Raw genomic sequence first — 18,419 nt, 5'->3', positions numbered from 1 at the left:
GTCAACAATTTCATTTTCTGTTTTTTCTGTTCTGTTTTTTTTTTTGTAAATATTGAAATTGAATTCAGGATTGTTAGCAAGCATTTTTTAGCCAACAAATTTGTTAAAATGCAATCTTAAATGGCAATGCAGTTACTGGCTTCCATGCTTGGCTTCACCCCGCCAGCCTGCTTGGTTCCAACAGCTGCAGAGAGGAGGAGATAGTGTGGGACAATTGCAGGACCCCAAAATCACCTCTTGGGGTGCAGGGTGGCAACAGCAGCAAGCAAACCTCAGTCCCGATCACACGCCAATTAGGCACCACCGCCAGCCCAACAGGACCATGGTGATAGTTAGCACAGTATCTGATCTCAGGACGGGCACCCATGGGAGCCACAGCAGCTCATTCTGCCCTGCTGCAGCTCCCCCGCGATGGATGGATCACTGCCAGCCCAGGGGAGAGACGCGCTTCCCCAGGCTAGGGGTGACCAGATCCAGATGTTCCTGTATTTTATGGGCCAGTCCCGATATTTTGGGCTTTGTCTTATATAGGTACCAATTACCCCCACCTAACGCGGCACCAGGAGACAGCAAATGTGAAAAATCGGGACGGGGGGTGGGGGGAATAAGAGCCTATATAAAACGAAAAAGAACCAAAAATCAGGACTGTCCCTATTAAAATCACCGGACATCTGGTCACCCTCTGGTGAGTTCCTTCCCCCACCCCTTCCAGAGACCCCCCGCAGCCAATCCCACCCCCTCAGACTGTGTTGCATTCATCTCTCTCTAGGATCCAGCAGCCCTGCTCTTACATGCTCCACTGCTTCCCATCTGTCCAGGCTCCCGGCAGAGCGGTGCCCAGACCTAGTGATGCCCTAGGCAGCTGCCTATTCTGCCTATGGCTAAGGACGGCCCTGCCTGTGTCCTCCATACCTTGGGTTCAATCAAACCCCCACTGACATCAGTTGGAGATGGACTGGCCAGGCCTCTAGCAGGCAGCACATGCACATCCCATTTCAAAGGTGGCTACTGGTTTTGGGGTGGGGATAGGCACAAGGCTGATCCTAGCCCCAAAATAACCTTTGCAGCTTGCAACACATCATCACAATTGTGCTGTGTCGGACGACAATCTGCAGAAACAACATCCCAGTGTGCATTTTGCAATGCAATGGCTGTTTCCACCTCTGAAAAGGGATGGATTTATATGTACCTCCAGGTGTTATATTAGTTTATGTCTGTGCTCCCTGAGTCATGCCTGAGGGCACAGTGCAGTAAATAAAGATCAATTGCACAGGTTTGTCTGTCATGGGGTTACCTTGCAGACATGTGGCCGGGAAATCCCCAACGTCCTGCCTTTGGTGGTAGCTTTTAAGATTATTTGTCTGGACTATTTTTAATGGCTGTGTATTAATATCAGGCACTGCTTGGCTGGCAACAACTGTTTAGCAGCAGCCAAAGAGGCTTAGCTACAAAACAGAAAACGGTTAATCAACACCAAAGATTTCATTCACCCAGCAAATGCAGAGAGAACAGGGAGGAGCCCCAGGCCCCATTTCTTCTTCCACTCTATTTCCCCTCGTTCAGTGAGCAGAATCCAGGGCGCCTTAGGTGTTTTGCAGTTGGATAATGAAGCAGAGGCGCCACCTGCCCCTTTAAGAGGCTTGGGGGGCGTGTTGCATACATGCTGCTGTCTCTCACGGCCTCCCTCTGCCTGTTAAAGGGGAATCGCTGTCTGTCCCAAGCTCTGCGCAGCGAAGTTAAAGTCAAAGGCATCTTGGAAGAGTTTTGCAACAGGCAGCTCTGGCTAGACCCGTCTTCTGTTAGCGGCCCGCTCCGGGAGCCGGGAAAACATTTCCCCACCGCAACAGTAAAGCTGGGCTCCCTCCAGCCCTGCCACACGATCAGCTGGAGCTGCGGGGCACATGATGTACACGATTACCAGGGGACCTAGCAAGCTAGCCACCCAGAGAAGGACAGGTAAGGGGGGAGCCAAATGGGAAGCTGCTTCTCTTTGGTGGGAGCAGGCTGGGCGGGGGGGGTGCACCCCTGTTTCTGTCCAGCGGGGCCAGGAGGATCTGCTTCCCCTCCCCCGGTGCTGCTCCTCTGAGCTCTCCCCCGCCCCGCTTGGCTGCGCGCCCTCCTCAAGCACCACGTTGCCTGTGGCAGGGAGTCCCCCGTGCCCCGTTGCCTGCCCCTCTGACCTGGGAGATGTGCCGCCGGGGGGCTGTGGGTCATGCCCAGGCGCGCCTGGGGTCGTGCCCGCCCTGACCCCGCTGTCTCCCCGCAGGTCCCACGCAGCAGGTGGAGAGCAAGGCGGCGGAGCTGAAAGGCCGGCAGCCACCGCAAAGCGCCTGGCCTCTGGCAAGGTGAGCTCCGGGCCGGGCTGCATTTGGCACGTGCCGCTCCCGGGTCCCAGCTCGCCCGCAGCCCGGCTCCAGCCTCCCGCGGAGGGTGCCCAGGTGCGGGACGCGGCAGCCCGGGGGGAGGGGTGACCTTGTGCAGAGGTTACCCGGCTTGTCCTTGCCACATGGCTCCGGAATAGGAGGGGCTGGCGGGTGAGGAGCAGGGGGTGGAGGCGAGCAGCGGACTCGGGAACTGGCCCCGGTCGCTGCTTCCCCAGGCCGGCAAAGGCCTGCGGAGGGCCGGGGAGAGGGATCCAGGCTGGGGCCGGGCCCGCTGCACGCGGGGGCTGGAGTTGAGGACTGGGGGTGAGTGGTGCAGGGGGCAGTGGTGTGGGGGGCATTGCGAGTGCAGAGGTTGGGGGGCGGGGCAGGGAACGTGGGGGGTGGGTGGAGGCGTGGAGCTGCGGGCCCCCGGGGGAGGGGGACAGAGCGTGGGGAGTGGAGGTGTAGCGCTGGTAGCCCAAGGGATGCCAGCCAAATCAGAAGCACTGGCAGCCCCCCCCCCTCTTGCTGCTGCCCAGAGTTAGCCTTTGCCCCAGTGTGCAGGCACACAGGCTCCCCGCAGGGTGAGGGGCAGGAGGAGGGTGTACCGAAGTACAGGCATGGGATGCCCTGAAGCTGAACTCCCAGGGCTTCTGCTAAATTAAGTGCCTATCTTTCTCCTGCTGCCCCCCATCCACGGGAAGGAGCCATGCTAGCCCATGGCCTGGAATTGCCAGCCCCCCGGGGCTCCAAAACTGCTGTAGGGATAGTGGGGCTGCAAGATTTGGGACCTAGTAGGATACACAGGGCCTAAAACTGTGCATTTCTCTTTCTCTCTCTCTGTGAGGCATGAAATCCTGGCCCCAGTTAAATCGATGACAAAACCAGTGCTTAAAGTGGTCTGAAAAAAGAGTATGTTTGGTGTCTATCATCATCTGGGAGCAGCAGTTCTGGCAAGACAAGACACTAAAGTGCACACCTCAGGGATCCCAGGGAATTTAAAAAAAAAAAAATTCTGTGTCTGTGACCTTGCAAACCTCATTCTCTCTTTAAGCACTGAGCATAACTCCCATTGACTTAATTGGGGCCAGGATGTCACCCAGGGGCTCAGTCCCAAGCAGGGGAGCCTCTTCAGAAACTTTTATGCTTGAGCAGGGGGGGAACCGCCAAATATGGAGGTCATTTTGGAAGTTCATGGCCTGGTGCAAATGAGCAATTACAGGATCAGGTGCAACCCATGGGTATTTTCCCGCCCTGCCCTTGCAGCCTGTCTGTTCCTTCATTGCTACCCCCAGCTCCCTGCTGCTTGACACAACTCAGCAAGGAGAGCTTTCACTGCGGATCCAAGCCCTTTACAGCCTGGCTCATAGAGGATCCTCCCATGTTGGAGAAGCAGAGACCCTCCCCAGTCTCTGATCTCCCCCCCCACCCTTTCCCAGATAGTGTAGCCCGAAGATAAGGAATTAAATTCTCTTTGTGGGTCTGAAGATAAGAAGGGGTCCAACCCTCAGGCACTCTGTGGCCTAGGCAAGGGTAATGAAGGTGTATTGGGACGGCCCATCCAGCCGCCTGCCTGCAGTAGGAAATATTTCCTAGTTTCCCAGCCCACGTGAGGGAACAGAAAGGTCAGAGCAGCATGTGACACTATGATGACATAGCCAGAAATCCAGGCTGGAGGTGGTGCAGGGGCCAGAAGCAGTTAGCCACTGCAATCCACTGTCTCAAGTCACAGTCACTGCCATGTCCAAGCCTCTCTGTTGTCCACACAAGGGAAAAATAGCCAAGTGCAGAGTGGTATTCCACCTTTGCTATATGCATGGCCCTCAATTGTGCTGTCAGATCCACCTGGCTGGACCTTGGCCCCCACATGGAGCCCCATGGATGTCAGCAGGGCTCTGTGAGGGCTGCTTTGGCATCCCCTGCTGGATCACGCACATGTACAGTTTGGGGTACATGAATGCAATGAACCCTTCCATCTGGAAAATTACCATCTGTGAAAGGTGCATAGAATTGGGATGAAAGTAAACTTACTTTACTCTAATCGTATTGCACCTAGAAGATCTTCCCAGCACCTGCTTGTTATGTGGCGTCCCTCTCACTCATCAGACCTGTCTGCCTGGCCCTTTTCTTCCCAATCTCTCTCCAGAATGAACTCCCTCACCAGATCATTCAAAATTCCACACAGCAAAAATGCAATAAGAAAACCTTAGGGTTGCACAGCTAAGCCCTCGAAAGTCAGGATACTGCAACATAGCCTTAACGCTGCCCTATTGCGAGTAAGCATTTACTGTACTGGTTTTTAATTACATGCTCACATGCTATTTGTCAAATTAATGAACAAATGAAATCAGACAGTATTCCCATTTACAAACAGCAGAACTAAATTCACGCAACCAACCATAGCATATACTGTAAAAGTTCTTCAGAAATAACCCCTTGTTGGAATGATTAAACACAGATTTCTGGTGATGACAGCCATCAGATCTGACTTTTATTCTGTAGCTGCCAATGAAACAGAACTAAGAGTGGGGGAAGAAGTTTCACTTAAAGGCCAAAGAAACTGCAGTTCTATTCAGATTGATCTGAGATGGGGGAGGTGTGTGTACACACCTCCAAACAGTAACAGGTGGATTAGTCTATAGATGATATCCTCAGTTCTTCCCTTATCAATTCTCTGGTGTGGGGACAATCTTCATTTTCATGATGGGATGTATACAGTGGGGCTCTGATTGTTCCCTGGCAGATAGCGTCTACTTTGGGAAGCTCTCAAAACTTTTCGTAGATCAGGCCATACCTTCTTAGAGAGATTGTCTAGTGAGTACTTTCCCTCCCATTCAGGATCACATAACACCACCATGGTAATTGCCTGCATAAAAAATGAACATGAGGAAAGGTGATTGTTCTGTTAGTGCAGCGTAGCCGCTGGAGACAGGGAAAAGATAGCACCATGGGATGAATTAACTTTCCACAAGCCACCAGTAAGTGCTCTGTAGACTACAGGTTGGTCTGTTTGTTTCTGTTCTTCCACCATTTGGGTAATAGATATAATTATATCTAGGGGATTATGCTTTAGGGGAAACATAATATATTTAATAAAAAAAGATCCAGCTTTGGAACACTTTAGACATTGCACTGCTACGATAACATCAGAAGACTATATAATATAGTTACTGTAAAAGCATTGCAACCAATGGAATTTCAATATGCAAAAGAGCCATGTGATGATTGGGCTGAAGTCAAACCCACTGATTACAATGAAAGGCCTCCTGCCATGCTCCTCTTTCCAGGTGGAGAGTGCCCCTGATTTCCCACTGAAATCAATGGGTTGATTTCACCTGAGCACCTTGCTGGACTGGCACTTTATCCCTATACTGTCTCTAATCCAAACCCCATTGGAATCAGTGGAATGGTCTGTAATACTCCTTTGCACTTCCCAGTCAAGGACCTCAGCTGCGTCTGGACCTGGTGAATTCAGCTCCCCAACACCTTCTTAAAATACATATTTTGGCAATGACAAATAAGCAGCCTGTATTATCACTGAATGGCAGTAGAGACAGATGCAAACCTTTGATCAGCTCTGTATGATGCGTCTTATCAAATATTTATTATTTCTACATTGTGGTAGATGAAACTGCATTGGGTTTTGCTCATCTGGCTTCAGTGGAGGTAGATTATTCTTGGTTTTCACCACTTAATATATTATTTCCCTTAAAGCCTATTGAACAAACCACAGTCTTCATTAACCATGAAAGGCTGTTTCTCATTTTGACCAGACTTCAGTTTAACTCATAGCCACAAGATTCTCCTATCAAGATGACCTGTGTTTGTGTCCATTTGGTTTGCTTCTTTATGGTATACAGTGGTGGTCTGGAAGGGTCTGATATTTGTTGTTGTCAGGAACATCAATCTTCCTGTTTTTGCTGGAGAACTCCTTGGATGACACAGTGCTACAGTTGGGAACTTTCTCTGCTCTTAACTGAAAGGGCTGGCGGTGCTGAATAGGAGTTAAAACAAGAAACAGAGGTTTATATAATCTTTCCCTCTCTATTAATCAGTTTTCATTTCTTTGCTATTTTCAGTGTCACAATCCTAGTAGAGCTCTAGTCATCTATAGAATCTCCCAGGGCAGACCTTGGTGTCTAATGTGAAAATTATGCAGATTGGGGGTAGGGAGAACCCTAAAAATCTCAAAACATATTTCTGGCTGTTTTTCTCCATCCTCAAGAACCAAACAAGAAAAGACGCATAAGCTCCATTTCTCCCCCCCCGCCCTTTGTCAATTGTCTTTCACACATTAAACAATATGATTGTTAAACATTTACTGTCTTGAAAATTGCAAGTCACTTATTTACCATCCTGGCTGTAACAGTCACACTGTGTTGAATGTTATGCAGAATGCAATTTTCCTTTGGCATTCTGAGCACCTTCCTCACTGGCTCATATGGCATCGCTTAGGTTGTGTTATGGCACTGCAGATTCATCAAGGCAGGGGACTGGCTCCCAGGGGCAGACAATGGAGCCAAGAATAGACTAGCAGTATTTTGTGAGACTTGTTCAGACAGGGTCTCAAGCACTTTTCAGGACTGACCGTCTCAAATGGTGATAGGGCAAGTCCTGGCCTTCAGGTCACTAACTGAGGCCTTGAGTATGGTGGAATTTCTAGACTCAGGGAACTATGAGAGCTGGTGAAATTGGAATTTCTGCCCGATCAGAAATTATGATATTTCAAAATTTGTTTTTGGCCCAAATCAGGAGGAAAAATTGAAATATGGAGATTTTTCCCAGAATGGCAAATTTTGACGTTTCACTTCAAAACCTTTAATTTAAACGTTTCTGTTTTCATATTTCCAAATTCAAATGGTTTTGTTTGTTTGAATGTCTTGTGATCTATTATCTTCTATGGGACTGGGATCCCCAGCTAGATTACATCTCCCATGATGCATTGCCATCAGGTAACTCACAAGGCCCTCCCACAATGGTTCAGTTACAGGGTCCACCACAGTGCATCATGGGAGATGTAGTCCAGTCAGAGATGCCATTCAATAAAGAAGAATGGTGGCATTAGGTATCCAAACTACAGTTCCCATGAGACACTATGGCAGCTCAAGCAGACAAGAGATTAATACTATACTGACCTGAAAAACTTTGATTCTATTCAACAAACTGAAATGTTTCAATCTGGGTTGACCTGGCCTGAAACACAGAATTTCATTTCTATTTTCCTGACAGAAAATTGAAAAGTTTTGCAAAATCAGGTTTTTTGTTGTTGTTGTTGTAAAACTGCATTTTCCATCAAATTCCCAGTCAATTCTAGTAGCTATGCTGTTTTAGACCCTTCTTGCACAGTTGGTGCATTTGTGAAAAGTGTGGTCTGATGCAGCTACTCCAGTTTCAAACACATTACCTCAATCTCTTTCCTTCATTGAGCCCTCCACCTTCTAGGATCTATGGGGAAAAATAGCATGTGATCATGTAACTCATGACTGTACCATAATGCATATGCAGAAGGGGCCAAATTAAGGTTGCGTGGGCAACCTTAGTTCTGGCATGTCTTATCTTCTGAATGCATGACTTAGCAACCTTTGTGTTCTTGTAAAATAACATGTTTGTGTGTAATTTCCTAGGTTTTAAAAAAAAATTAAACTGAACTGCCCCCAGAAATATCATCAAGTGGTATCATATTTAGTCCTACATGGTTTATCAGCAGGATTGGACCCTTTAGATGTACTGCACAAACCCCTGCCACTGAGCTAATGAGGTAACTGATAGCAGTTGGTAGGTTGTTATCCTCTACATGGGTCCAGCACTAAAAAGGTATGGGACACTTTGCCAATGGGTTTCATAGCATAGGAATTGAGAGACTCAGGAATTGTGGGTTCCATTCCATGCTTTGGAGGGGACTGTGCTTTAGGGGGCATAGGCTCTTCTGCCCATTGCCCCCAACCTGCTTCCTTTTCCAGGTCCCACTCCTCAGGCTTTTCCTCCCACTCTCCTTGCCCAGCATGTCCTAGTCTCCCCCTCTGGGCTCCCCAGTTCCAGTCTCCTTGTCCGACCAGTCTCACTTTCCCACCTCTCGGTTCCTCATCCAGTCTGTGTCTCACCCCAACCCCAGCTTCTGGTCTCCTGTCCCCATTGGATCCTAGTCCCAGTCTTCCTTCCTGGGCTTCTCATCCAATCTGTGATCTCCCCACAACCCTGGTTCCTTGTCCCAGTCTCTGCCTGGCCAGTCCCAGTTCTCCCCTTTCACTCCAGCCCCTTGTAAGATCTGCGTTCCCGCTCCCTCCACTCCTTCCCCCTACCCCACCCCATTGGTATGCAATCCCAGTCTCCCCCCCAGCCCACCTCTCAATTCGAGTTTCCCTTTCCCATCCATTCCCGCCATCTCTAGCCCCAGTCTCTCTCCACCAGCCCAGGCTCTTGATCCCAATCTACTCCCTAGCCACCCCTCCCTACCCTTTCTCACTTTTGCATTCAAATCAAGGAGTTTCCTTTATCTGCTTGGGCCTGGCAGGGGATCATGGCTCTGAAGGAGATAGGGGCCCTGCTAAATCTTTTCAAATAAAAGGTCACTAGTGTTTTTTTTTTTTTTTTTTTTAAACATTTTTCCCAAGCCTCATTACTGGAAACATTGGAGCCATTTTGGCTAAAATCTTCCCCCTCAAAATCAGCCTAAAGCAGACACTCAGTATGGGAAATTTCTGCTTAACAGCTTGAAATTTGGCAAAGTTATAAGTAACTAAAAGCAGGAGCTTACACTGGGAAGCATCAGGCAACCTTTACTCTAGGTGGTGCTCCCAGCTCCACCTATAGTAAAATATTCAGCTCCTTTGAGATAACATGTGGAGTGTTATTTGAAATTTGATTTATTTGAGTGCTTCACTGTGGCCGCTACCTACGCTGATGGCAGGGGTTCCCCTACCACTTCCTTGAGAGGCCGCAGCTAGGTCAACAGAAGAATTTTTCCATCAACCTAGCACTGCGCACCGGGAGCTAGGTTGGGTCTGGGGTGAGGATTGTTCATGCCCCTGAGCAATGCGGCTGGGTTTAACTTTTTAGTGCAGACCTGGCCTCAAGGTACAAAGCCCATATTCTCCTAGGGCGTGTTCGGCCTGTGACCATCTCTGCAGCTGTGGCACTAGAGACAAGCAGGCTGGGTCTCTGGGCTCACTTGAGCTTTTCTAATCCAACCAGTTAGGAGCAGTCTGTTTTAGTGGCACCTACAGACTTGACGTATTTTGCCCTCAGGCTCCTTCTACTGGCTTGAATGGGTAGTGACACACACCGTGCCCACACTTCATGCTGGTGCTTGGACAAGGTTAATGTCTAGGTCTATTAGATCAAGTAGGGGTTGGGGGTGAGCCACTGCACAGGGAAGCCGGAAGCTAGCAATCGCAGGATTTCACTTCCTGGCCAAGGAAGGCCAGGGAAAGATGAGACACCAGCTGAAATGCCTCTGGCTCGGTTTCTTTTGCCAACTCTGCTGCTCCTACCACGATGGCAACATTTTCCTTCCCAGTGAAAACTCATAGTGCAGTGACTCTGCCATAGTAGTGGTCCGCACACTGAGGTTCTGGAAAATGTACTGGCAGAAAAAGTGGCCCCGACTGTAAATGATTGAAGTCCCATGTGCTGAATTTGATTATTTATAGCAGTAGGCTTTTAGTTAAAGAAAGCAGACTGCAAATGTTAATCACGGTCTTATCACCTCACTGTGTTTATATTTCACTAATGCCTAGAGCTTCCACCTGAGCTCAAGGCACCACTGTGCTGGGTGCTGGACAGATAAAGGGACAGGTGCTGCCCCAGGGAGCTAATCTAGACAGAGCAGACAGCTAAAAGAAGGGGAAATTGAGAGATGAAGAAGCAAAGTGACTTGGCTCAGGCCGTAACAAATAGAACCCAGGAGTCCAGACTCCCAATCCCAGTCTCCGGCCACAGAAACCACTTCCTCTCATTACACCATGCCCCCTGCCCCCTATCCTACAGCTTGCTGGCTCTGGATGCAGAGAGATCTCTTTTCAGCCTCTGATTTTGTCTCTTTGCCTCAGTAGCCCAACTCCCAAACTCGTGTTCAACAGAGTGAATGGCAAGAGGCCCCTGGTGACGACACAGCCCTCGGCAGCCACGGAAGAGAGCTACACGTTGGCCCATGAGGAGAACGTCCGCTTTGTCTATGAAAGTAAGAGGCCCCCATAGCGGGGTCTGGCTAGTTCAGAGAGAGAAGGGAAGCCTCTCTAAACCCCAGTCTCACAGGGGTGTGTCAGTGCCAGAGGTATCCAGGAACTGTAATGTAGCAAAGGGAACTCAGAGGTGTCTCAGTGCTGGGGGTCCCCGGGGCTGTAACGTAACAGAGGGGACGCAGGGGTGTCTCGGTGCTGGGGGTTCCCAGTGGGTATAATGTAGCAGAGGGGATGCAGGGGTGTCTCAGTGCTGGGGCTTCCCGGGGACTGTGACAGAGCAGAGGAGACACAGGGGTGTCTCAGTGCTTGGGGTTCCCAGGGACTGTAACATAGCAGAGGGGATGCAGGAGTGTCCCATTGCTAGGGGTCACCATGGGCTCTAACAGACCAGAGGACACACAGGGGTGTCTCCGTGCTGGGGATTCTCGGGGACTGTAACAGACAGGTGGCTCGGAGCTGGGTGTTACCCCGGGGCTGTAACAGAGCCAAGGATTCCCAGGGGTGTCTCGGTGCCGAGGGTTCAGTAGAGCAGATGGGATTCAGGGTTGTCTTGGTGCTGAGGATTCTCAGGGGTCATAACATAGCAGAGGGGATGCAGGGTTGTCTTGGTGCTGGGGGTTCCTGGGGACTGTGACAGAGCAGAGGGGACACAAGGGTGTCTCAGTGCTTGGGGTTCCCAGGGACTGTAACATAGCAGAGGGGATGCAGGAGTATCCCGGTGCCAGGGGTCACTGTGGGCTCTAACAGACCAGAGGAGATGCAGGGGTGTCTCCGTGCTGGGGATTCTCGAGGGCTGTAATGTAGTAGAGAGGATGCAGGGGTGTCTCAGTGCCAGAGGGTCCCGGGGGCTTTAAGGTGGTAGAGGGGACACAGGGGTGTCTCAGTGCTGGGGGTTCCTTGTGCTTACCCATGGTAAGGATCCTGTTGTGTGACTTGGCCCTTCTCTTACTCTCCCAGCAAACTGCCACCTCCATGACATCCCTTGTCTCTGCTCACCTGAGGATGTTGATTGGAGGTTTCTTGTGATCCAAACATCCTGCAGCTGACTTCTCCTTTGCTTGCCCAGACTCTGGGTGGAGATTTGGGGGTCCTAGTAGATAATCAGCTGAACACGAGCTCCCAGTGTGATGCTGTGGCTCAAAGGCTAATGCCATTCTGAGAGGCATGAACTCTAGAGTAGGAGCAGAGACGATTTTACCTTTGTGTCAGTGGCGTAGCCAGGTGGAGTGAACCGGGGGGTGGACATAAAAAAAGGCATCACTCGCTGCGGTGCTTGTACTCATTGGGCGGCGTTCCGGGTCTTTGGCGGCACTGAAGGACATGGCGCCGAAGTGCCGCTGAAGACCCTGAGCGAGTGAAGGACCTGCCGCCGAAGACTCGGAGTGCTGCCCGGTGAGTACAAGCGCCACAGCGGGTGGTGTCTTTTTTTTTTTTTTTTTTTTAATGTCCATCCCCCTGTTCAGAGTAAAAATTAAAAAGGCGCCAAAAAATTAAAATGGTGCCACTTGTGATCAGTGGGTGAGCAGCCACTCCCCCTGCTTCCCCCCCTAGCTATGCTACTGCTTTGTGTCTGGCACTGGGGAGGCTACTGCTGGAATCCTGTGTCCAGTTCTGGTGCTGCAGCTGAAGCAGGATGTTGATAAATTGGAGAGGGGTCAGAGAAGAGCCATGGGACTGATCAGAGGTTTAGAAAACCTGCTTGATAGTGACAGATGGAGCTCCATGAGTCCAGTTAGTTTAACAAAGCGAAGGTCAAGGGGTGACTTGATCACAGTCTGTAAGTGCCTACATGGGGAACAAATACTTGATAATGGGCTCTTCAGTCTAGCAAAGATCCAGAAAGGGTCCACTGACTGGAAGCTGAAGCCAGACCAATTCAGACTGGAAATCAGGTGCAGATTATTACCAGTGAGGGAATTAACCATTGGAAGAAGTAACCAGGGCAGGCATGGGAGGGTTCTCCAGAACTGACAGTTGTTCAGCTCAGAGTGGGGGTGTTTCTGACAGATCTGCTCTAGGGCGTGTCTGGGTGCCATTCTCTGGCCTGCATTACACAGGAGTTCAGCCCCCATGATCCCAGTGGTTCCTTCTGGCCTCCGATGCTGGGAATGTGTGTGTGGGGTGGTGGCTGTTAGCGGTGGGGGAGGAGTCTGCCTGCCCTGTCACATATGGGCATTTGGCAATTCCCTTGTTAAGGCTGTCACCAGCTCCAGGGTGCATTTCCACAGTGTGGTGGCCAGAGCAGCCCAGTGATGTCTCCTCTCCTGGGTCTGAGTCTGGGGGCTCTACGGGCAGCAGCGCTCTCCAGGGCAGGCAGGGAAAGCTTAGCTCTGGGGCGCAGGGGGAGACACAGCTGTGGGAGGTGCCACCCTTCACTCAGCAGCAACCTGCCTGCCCCCAGCCAGGCACTGGGGCAGCATCTTGTAGCCCTGGGCAGAGGTGTGGGAGGAGGAGGGAGCTGGGGAAAACTGGGGGGTGGGGGAGCACAGAGGGATCCAACATATAGCAGAGCTGGCAGTGCTTGTACTGGACCAATCAGATCGCAGGCTCCCTTGTGTGATAGTGGCTCCTCCCAAGGACCTGTGGTTCACACCTTCGCTCTCCCTTCCAGCCTGGCAGCAGGTAGAACAGCAGCTGGACCGCAGCCAGCCAGGGGAGAGTGGGCGTGGACCGGTGCAGTACACAGAGAAAACTCCTAATCCTTTGTTGACAAGTAAGTGTCCAGGAGCCACCTGCAGGGGGCGGCACATACCGCGGCACAGGATGCATGCAGGAGAGGAAGCGCTATGTGCTGGCTGATGGACAAGGCTGGCTTCCTAGAGACCAGTGCAGCCCCAGCTCTTTACTAGGCGGCTCACCAACTGCATTTAGACTTTTGGGGGCAGGGGATGTGTCTACCATTATCCCCGCTCCTCCCTCCCTTCCTCTCCCCAGCTCCCCCCCACCTTCCTGCCCTCTGCTCTCACCTCAAATGCCTGCTGCCCCCTTTCCCCTTCGGGTGCTGACTGTCTGGTCGCTGGCTCCAGTTGCTTGCTCCCAGCCCGGGGTGGCAGGCATGTGCCAGCCAGACTCCAGCGAGCGTGCTGACAGTGGTAGAGTGAATATTGCAGTGTGGGCTGGAGCTCAGGCTCTGAAGCCCAGCCAGCCCCCCTCAGTGAGAGTCTGAGTGCCAGTCTCAGCCAGAACAGGCACTTGGTGAGCATGAGTGGGTCTGGCCAGGTGGCTCGCTCCCAGCTGCAGTGCAGACGTCCTCAGGAGGGCAGCATGTTGTTACCCAGGAGCCGAGGGCTCGTCCGCTGCTCTGGAGAAAAGGGCCTTGGGACCTTGAATCAGCCCAAGTCAGCAGGAGCTCCCTTCTCTGGTTCTTTTGTAAAATGGCCCCTCTTCCAGCAACCAGATTGGATCAGTGGCACCTGGGAGAAGGGATCCCTCACCAGTACAATGCCGGTGGATTGGATGAGATCTGGCTCAGGAGACGAGCACCCTCTTCTGAGTCACCAGCAATGTGTAACTCTGCTGTTGGCCAGATCACTCATGAGCACCATTCACTTGGTCACCGCTCAGTCACTAGGGAAGCCTTTTGCCAGGAAGCCCAGGGCTCTCCTGGGAGCAGCAGGCAAGGTTAGAGTCCCATTGGGAGCACGCTCATCTTCTCCAAAACTGACTGCACTAAGGTTTTCACGCCTGGCAGCCCAGTCACATGGCTCCAGGGAGCAAAGGCTGCTGCTTTCATGGCAGGTGCAAGGAGACCTTTGATCAAACGTGCTAAGAAGGGAACAGGCAGGGAGCTGCTTCATACTCCCAGCAGCCCAAAGAAAGAACTGGGGGAGCCATGATGCAGGCAGCTGCAGCAGCCAGCGGGGACAGCAGATCTGCTGTGGTTGAAAGAAGGGGAGGTGCTCCAGGGCATGGGAATTATTCCCTTCTCAGCTCAAAGGGGCAGTGGTGAGAGGCCAGAAGAAAAGATTTGCCTGCTGTCCAGTGTTTCCCCCCGGGTGGTAGCTGGGGGAATTGCCATACGCCAATATGAGTGCTGTTAAGCTGTGCTTCCTATCTTCATGCCTTCTGTTCTAGTCTCTTTCTCTCTTTCAGATTTTGTGCCGATTGACCTGGAGGAGTGGTGGGCGCAGCAGTTTCTAGCCAAAATTGAAAATGGATCATAAAAAAACCCAACCAAAAATACAGTGTAAAAATACTAAGTTAAAAGAAATACACTTGTTAAAATAATCCCAGCCCAAGTGACGCCACTGGAAATGGACCACGGCTCTGCCACACCACCCCCAGCCCTCTGCCCGGACAGGGGAGAAGAGCAGCCCACTGTCTCGGCTGGGATTCCTTAAGTGCCAGTGTTCAGACACTTGAAACTCCTGCAGACTCTGGGGCCTGGTGACACAGCTGCAGCGTGGGTGAGGGGAGAGAGGATTGTGCTTCCCCCTCATCATCTCTCTCCTTTCTGCCCCTTGAGCTTTTCCCCATGGGAAGACAATGGTTATGTGTAGCCAGGACCTTGATACAATAAAGAGCTGAAACTGCCAGTGGATGGAAGCTTTCTCCACCTGTGTGGCTTTGCTTGCAGGCTCCCTGCTGGCCAAGGAGGGGCAAGAGACAGCAAGGCCCTGTGCAGCTACCCACTGCCACTCCAGCTCTGGCAGGCTGGTGGCACCAGACAAGGTCCCGTGTGACTCTGCCAGTTCCTCCATAGAGGGTGGGGAGCATGCAAAGGAGCCAGTGTGTGAATGATGGGGAGGGGCTGCTGGGTCAGAAGAACAGTTGGGTGCCTTTGCAGCTGGGCTGGTCATGGGCAACAGGGAGTTTACCTGCAGCTGGTGCCCCTGACTGAGGAGGAGCAGAAGGTGTCTATGTCTAACTGGGGTAGCGTTTGGCACACACTGTACAGGGAAACGGCTGCCCCATTGTACACTCGCTGCAGGGCTGGTGTAGCCCCTTCAAAAAACTTGGTTCATCCAGGCCAGCATGCCATTTCGGGGTCTCCCAGGCCCCATCCTCACAGAGGCACCTCCTCCTTCCCTAAGCTAAGCACCCCAGTGACATGCCTCTCACTTCCCTTCCCACCCCATACACCACACAGGCATTGCCCCTCCTTTCCCCAAACCTGCACACTCACCCCACCCACTAACTGAGGGTTTAGACTCCTCCCATAGGCGCTGCTCCTCTTGCTAGTCACCTGGGCCTTGCCGTAGGCGCTGCTTCTCTTGCTAGCCACCTGGGCTGCCTGCCCTCCCCCATCGCTCTGCCAGCCAGGCCTGGCACCTGTGTGATGATGGGTAGTATCTGTCTCGGCCAAGTCCAGCTGGGCCTTGTGCCCACCCTGTAGCAGCTAGGGAAGCTGAGCACAGGAGGAGCTGAGCTAGATCCCCAACTAAAAGCCAGAGACTAGGCAGGATAGCACTGTGGGGGCATGGGCACCACTTTCCTTTAAATGGGTGGGACCCACAGGGATCCTGCTGCTGGTCTGAGCCTGCTGCCACAGCAGCAGCCCATCAGCGCCCCAGCCAGTGAGCAGCACTGACCCCACCATGCCTGCCAGCGCCCCAGGCAGAGAGCAGCAGCACCCACCAACTAGGGCTGAGTTCCAGGCAGCTGCTGGAGGCGTGCTCACAGCGAGTGCCTACAGCCCTGCATGAGGAGACCTCATTAGCAGCTGTCCCTTCTCCAGTGCCTTGTGCATTTGGCCATGCAATGCTCCATTCCCAACCTGGGCCTGAGCCTTGCTGTAGGCCTGAGAATAGGCTGGTGCCTGCACAACCCAAGGGTACATAGCCCGATGGCAGAACGTACCCCTTGGGAGGCTGCAGCCATCACACGTGTACATACCCTCTGTGCCCAGGGACAGTGCTGACTAGTGATTAGTGCAGGGGTGGGTGGGTAGGCAGTCAGGACCCTTCCCCATGGCTCAGGCTCCCCTGCTGGGCAGCGCACTCAGCAACCCTGGGCTGACTGGCCCCAGCCATGCAAAGCACTAGATGGGCTGGCTTGGCCTGGGGCGCTAGCTGAGTGACTGGAAAATGCCAGTGTCCCAAGAGCTGCCTGAGGTGCTGGCTCCCCCCAAGCTGCTCTGCAGCGGTGGCTGGCAGCCATGAGGCCCCTTTCTGGACTCTCCCAGAGCCACCAGCACGTTGGCGAGTGCTCTGAGCAGCACGAGTGAGGCTGTATACGATGGCACGCAATAAAGGACACCACAGGAAATCTCCAATGCCTCCCCCACCCGCCACACTGTGGGCAGGCGCACAAGGAGCTCCGAGATGGGGAGGAATCATGCCTCGAAGAGTCCCCTGCAGCCATGAGCCAGAGTGGTTTGTGGAGGCAAAGCCACGTAGCTGCGGTCCCTGGGGCAGGGGAACCCCATGGTTCAGCTTAGCTGATGTTTGGCTTTGGAAGAGACCTCACACCATCAGCTACAGCCTCAAGAGCTGGCCTCTAGACCCTGCTCTGCCCATGACCTGGTGTAAGGCCCTGGCCTGATGGCATCACTTCGCTGCACCTCCAGTTCCCCTCCCACTGTGTGGGGCTCGTCCACTGAGCCTGTTGGCTCTGGGGGAAGGGACTAGGTCTCTCTGTGCAGTTACAGGACAAGGAGACTGAGTACAGGCAGGGGCTCTGGCTACAGCTCTAACATAAATAATAGGCCAACAGGAGAGGCAAGTGGGTGTGTTTTGCTTCCTTATTTCCTCACACCCAAATCTGATCCAGTGGATGAAACCATTCCTTGATACAAATCCAGTGTCAGTCATCCCACTCCCTGCTAATTATCCTGTGCGGCCCCCATGGCCCAAGTCCTCTCCAGGGCACCTTGGGCTGGGGAGGGGATTGTACCTGGTGTCACAGAGTGCTCACTCTACCCCCATCAACACATACCGACACTGAGGACACATCTACGCTACAGACTTAAGTTGAGTTACAGTCACTGCAGCAAGTACTGTGGGTTTTCACATCCACACTGCCCTCCTTCTGGGGCTGGTGCATGTCCTCGCCAGGAACACTTCTATCAACTTGAAAGGGGCAGCATGGTGGGCTGCCAGCTTCTGGGCTCTCAGCTCTATGTGCAGGTCCTCGCCAGGAGCCTGGCAGCTGCTTGACTCTTGGCAGGGAGCTCTGTGCCTGGAGTCCGGGTAGCAGCCAGGCTCCCAGAGGGAGTCTGGGGGCAGCAGGGTTCTAGCTGGAGCCTCCTACCCACCCTGGGGTGAAAGCCTGAGTTGTTAGCCGGGTGGAGGTTAACAGGGAACTTACCAGCCTTTCTTGTCAATTTCACAACTCCAGCAGGCACCCAGGAAATTGACAAGAATGACAGATTGATCTTTCTTTGAGCAGGGTTGGACTAGATGACCTCCTGGGGTCCCTTCCAATGATGATATTCTATGATTCCATGATTCTATGACAGTGCCTATTAGTAAAAGCAGGATCTAGTGGCATTAGCGACACCGACGTAAGCCCTACACCTCTCGTGGAGTGATGTCAGTGTAGTAGGGCTCTTACATAATTAGGTTGACGTAAGCTGCCTTATGTCAATCTACCTGTGTAGGGTTGACCAGGTCTGAGTCACTAAAACTCTCCCCTTCCACACTTTCTGGAGGACAAAAAGCAACACTGCCCAGCTGTTCATCCTGGGAGTTGCTCTTTACAAGCAAATAATGGGAGGAGGCACTGGTAGGAAAATCCAGTTGATTTCTGAGATGGGACAAACTTAGTGCTGCAGCCTGGTGCGCACATGGACATGGCCATTCAAGAGCAACAAGCCCTAGCACATGACATGGTCTCACACCGCCGCCTCCTTCCCACCACTGCTGCTAGGCTGCTCTTTACAGTAGATTATTTTGATCTGGGCTTGTGTGAAACCAAACAAATGCAGAGAACCCCA

At 52.3% G+C, this 18,419-nt stretch overlaps 1 protein-coding gene across 3 annotated transcripts; it reads left to right on the top strand.

Annotated features, from left to right (window-relative positions):
* The first annotated feature begins 1,690 nt into the window (after positions 1-1,690).
* MCRIP2 (MAPK regulated corepressor interacting protein 2) lies at positions 1,691-15,083 on the top strand. Of its 3 annotated transcripts, none has more exons than XM_032799397.2 (5): positions 1,691-1,956; positions 2,267-2,345; positions 10,415-10,542; positions 13,155-13,256; positions 14,636-15,083. In XM_032799397.2, exons 1-5 carry the CDS (start codon positions 1,902-1,904, stop codon positions 14,704-14,706), a joined length of 435 nt encoding a protein of 144 aa, XP_032655288.1. In that variant the 5' UTR covers positions 1,691-1,901; the 3' UTR covers positions 14,707-15,083. The 3 variants fall into 3 exon arrangements, with proteins under 3 accessions (XP_032655288.1, XP_032655287.1, XP_032655289.1); XM_032799396.2 differs by having other exon boundaries at positions 10,412-10,542; XM_032799398.2 differs by lacking the exon at positions 13,155-13,256 and having other exon boundaries at positions 10,412-10,542.
* The last annotated feature ends 3,336 nt before the right edge of the window (positions 15,084-18,419 follow it).

The sequence above is a fragment of the Chelonoidis abingdonii genome, chromosome 9, assembly GCF_003597395.2.
Source record: "Chelonoidis abingdonii isolate Lonesome George chromosome 9, CheloAbing_2.0, whole genome shotgun sequence".
Taxonomy (NCBI): Eukaryota; Metazoa; Chordata; order Testudines; family Testudinidae; genus Chelonoidis; species Chelonoidis abingdonii.
This window is presented reverse-complemented; position numbering and strand designations above follow the sequence as displayed.

Bases quoted from the DNA above. Each gene is read 5' to 3' on its own strand.
- MCRIP2 (XM_032799396.2), top strand. From the start codon at position 1,902: ATGATGTACACGATTACCAGGGGACCTAGCAAGCTAGCCACCCAGAGA. The intron at 2,346-10,411 runs GTGAGCTCCGGG...TCTTTGCCTCAG, and splicing joins AGCGCCTGGCCTCTGGCAAG to TAGCCCAACTCCCAAACTCG. The intron at 10,543-13,154 runs GTAAGAGGCCCC...TCTCCCTTCCAG, and splicing joins CGTCCGCTTTGTCTATGAAA to CCTGGCAGCAGGTAGAACAG.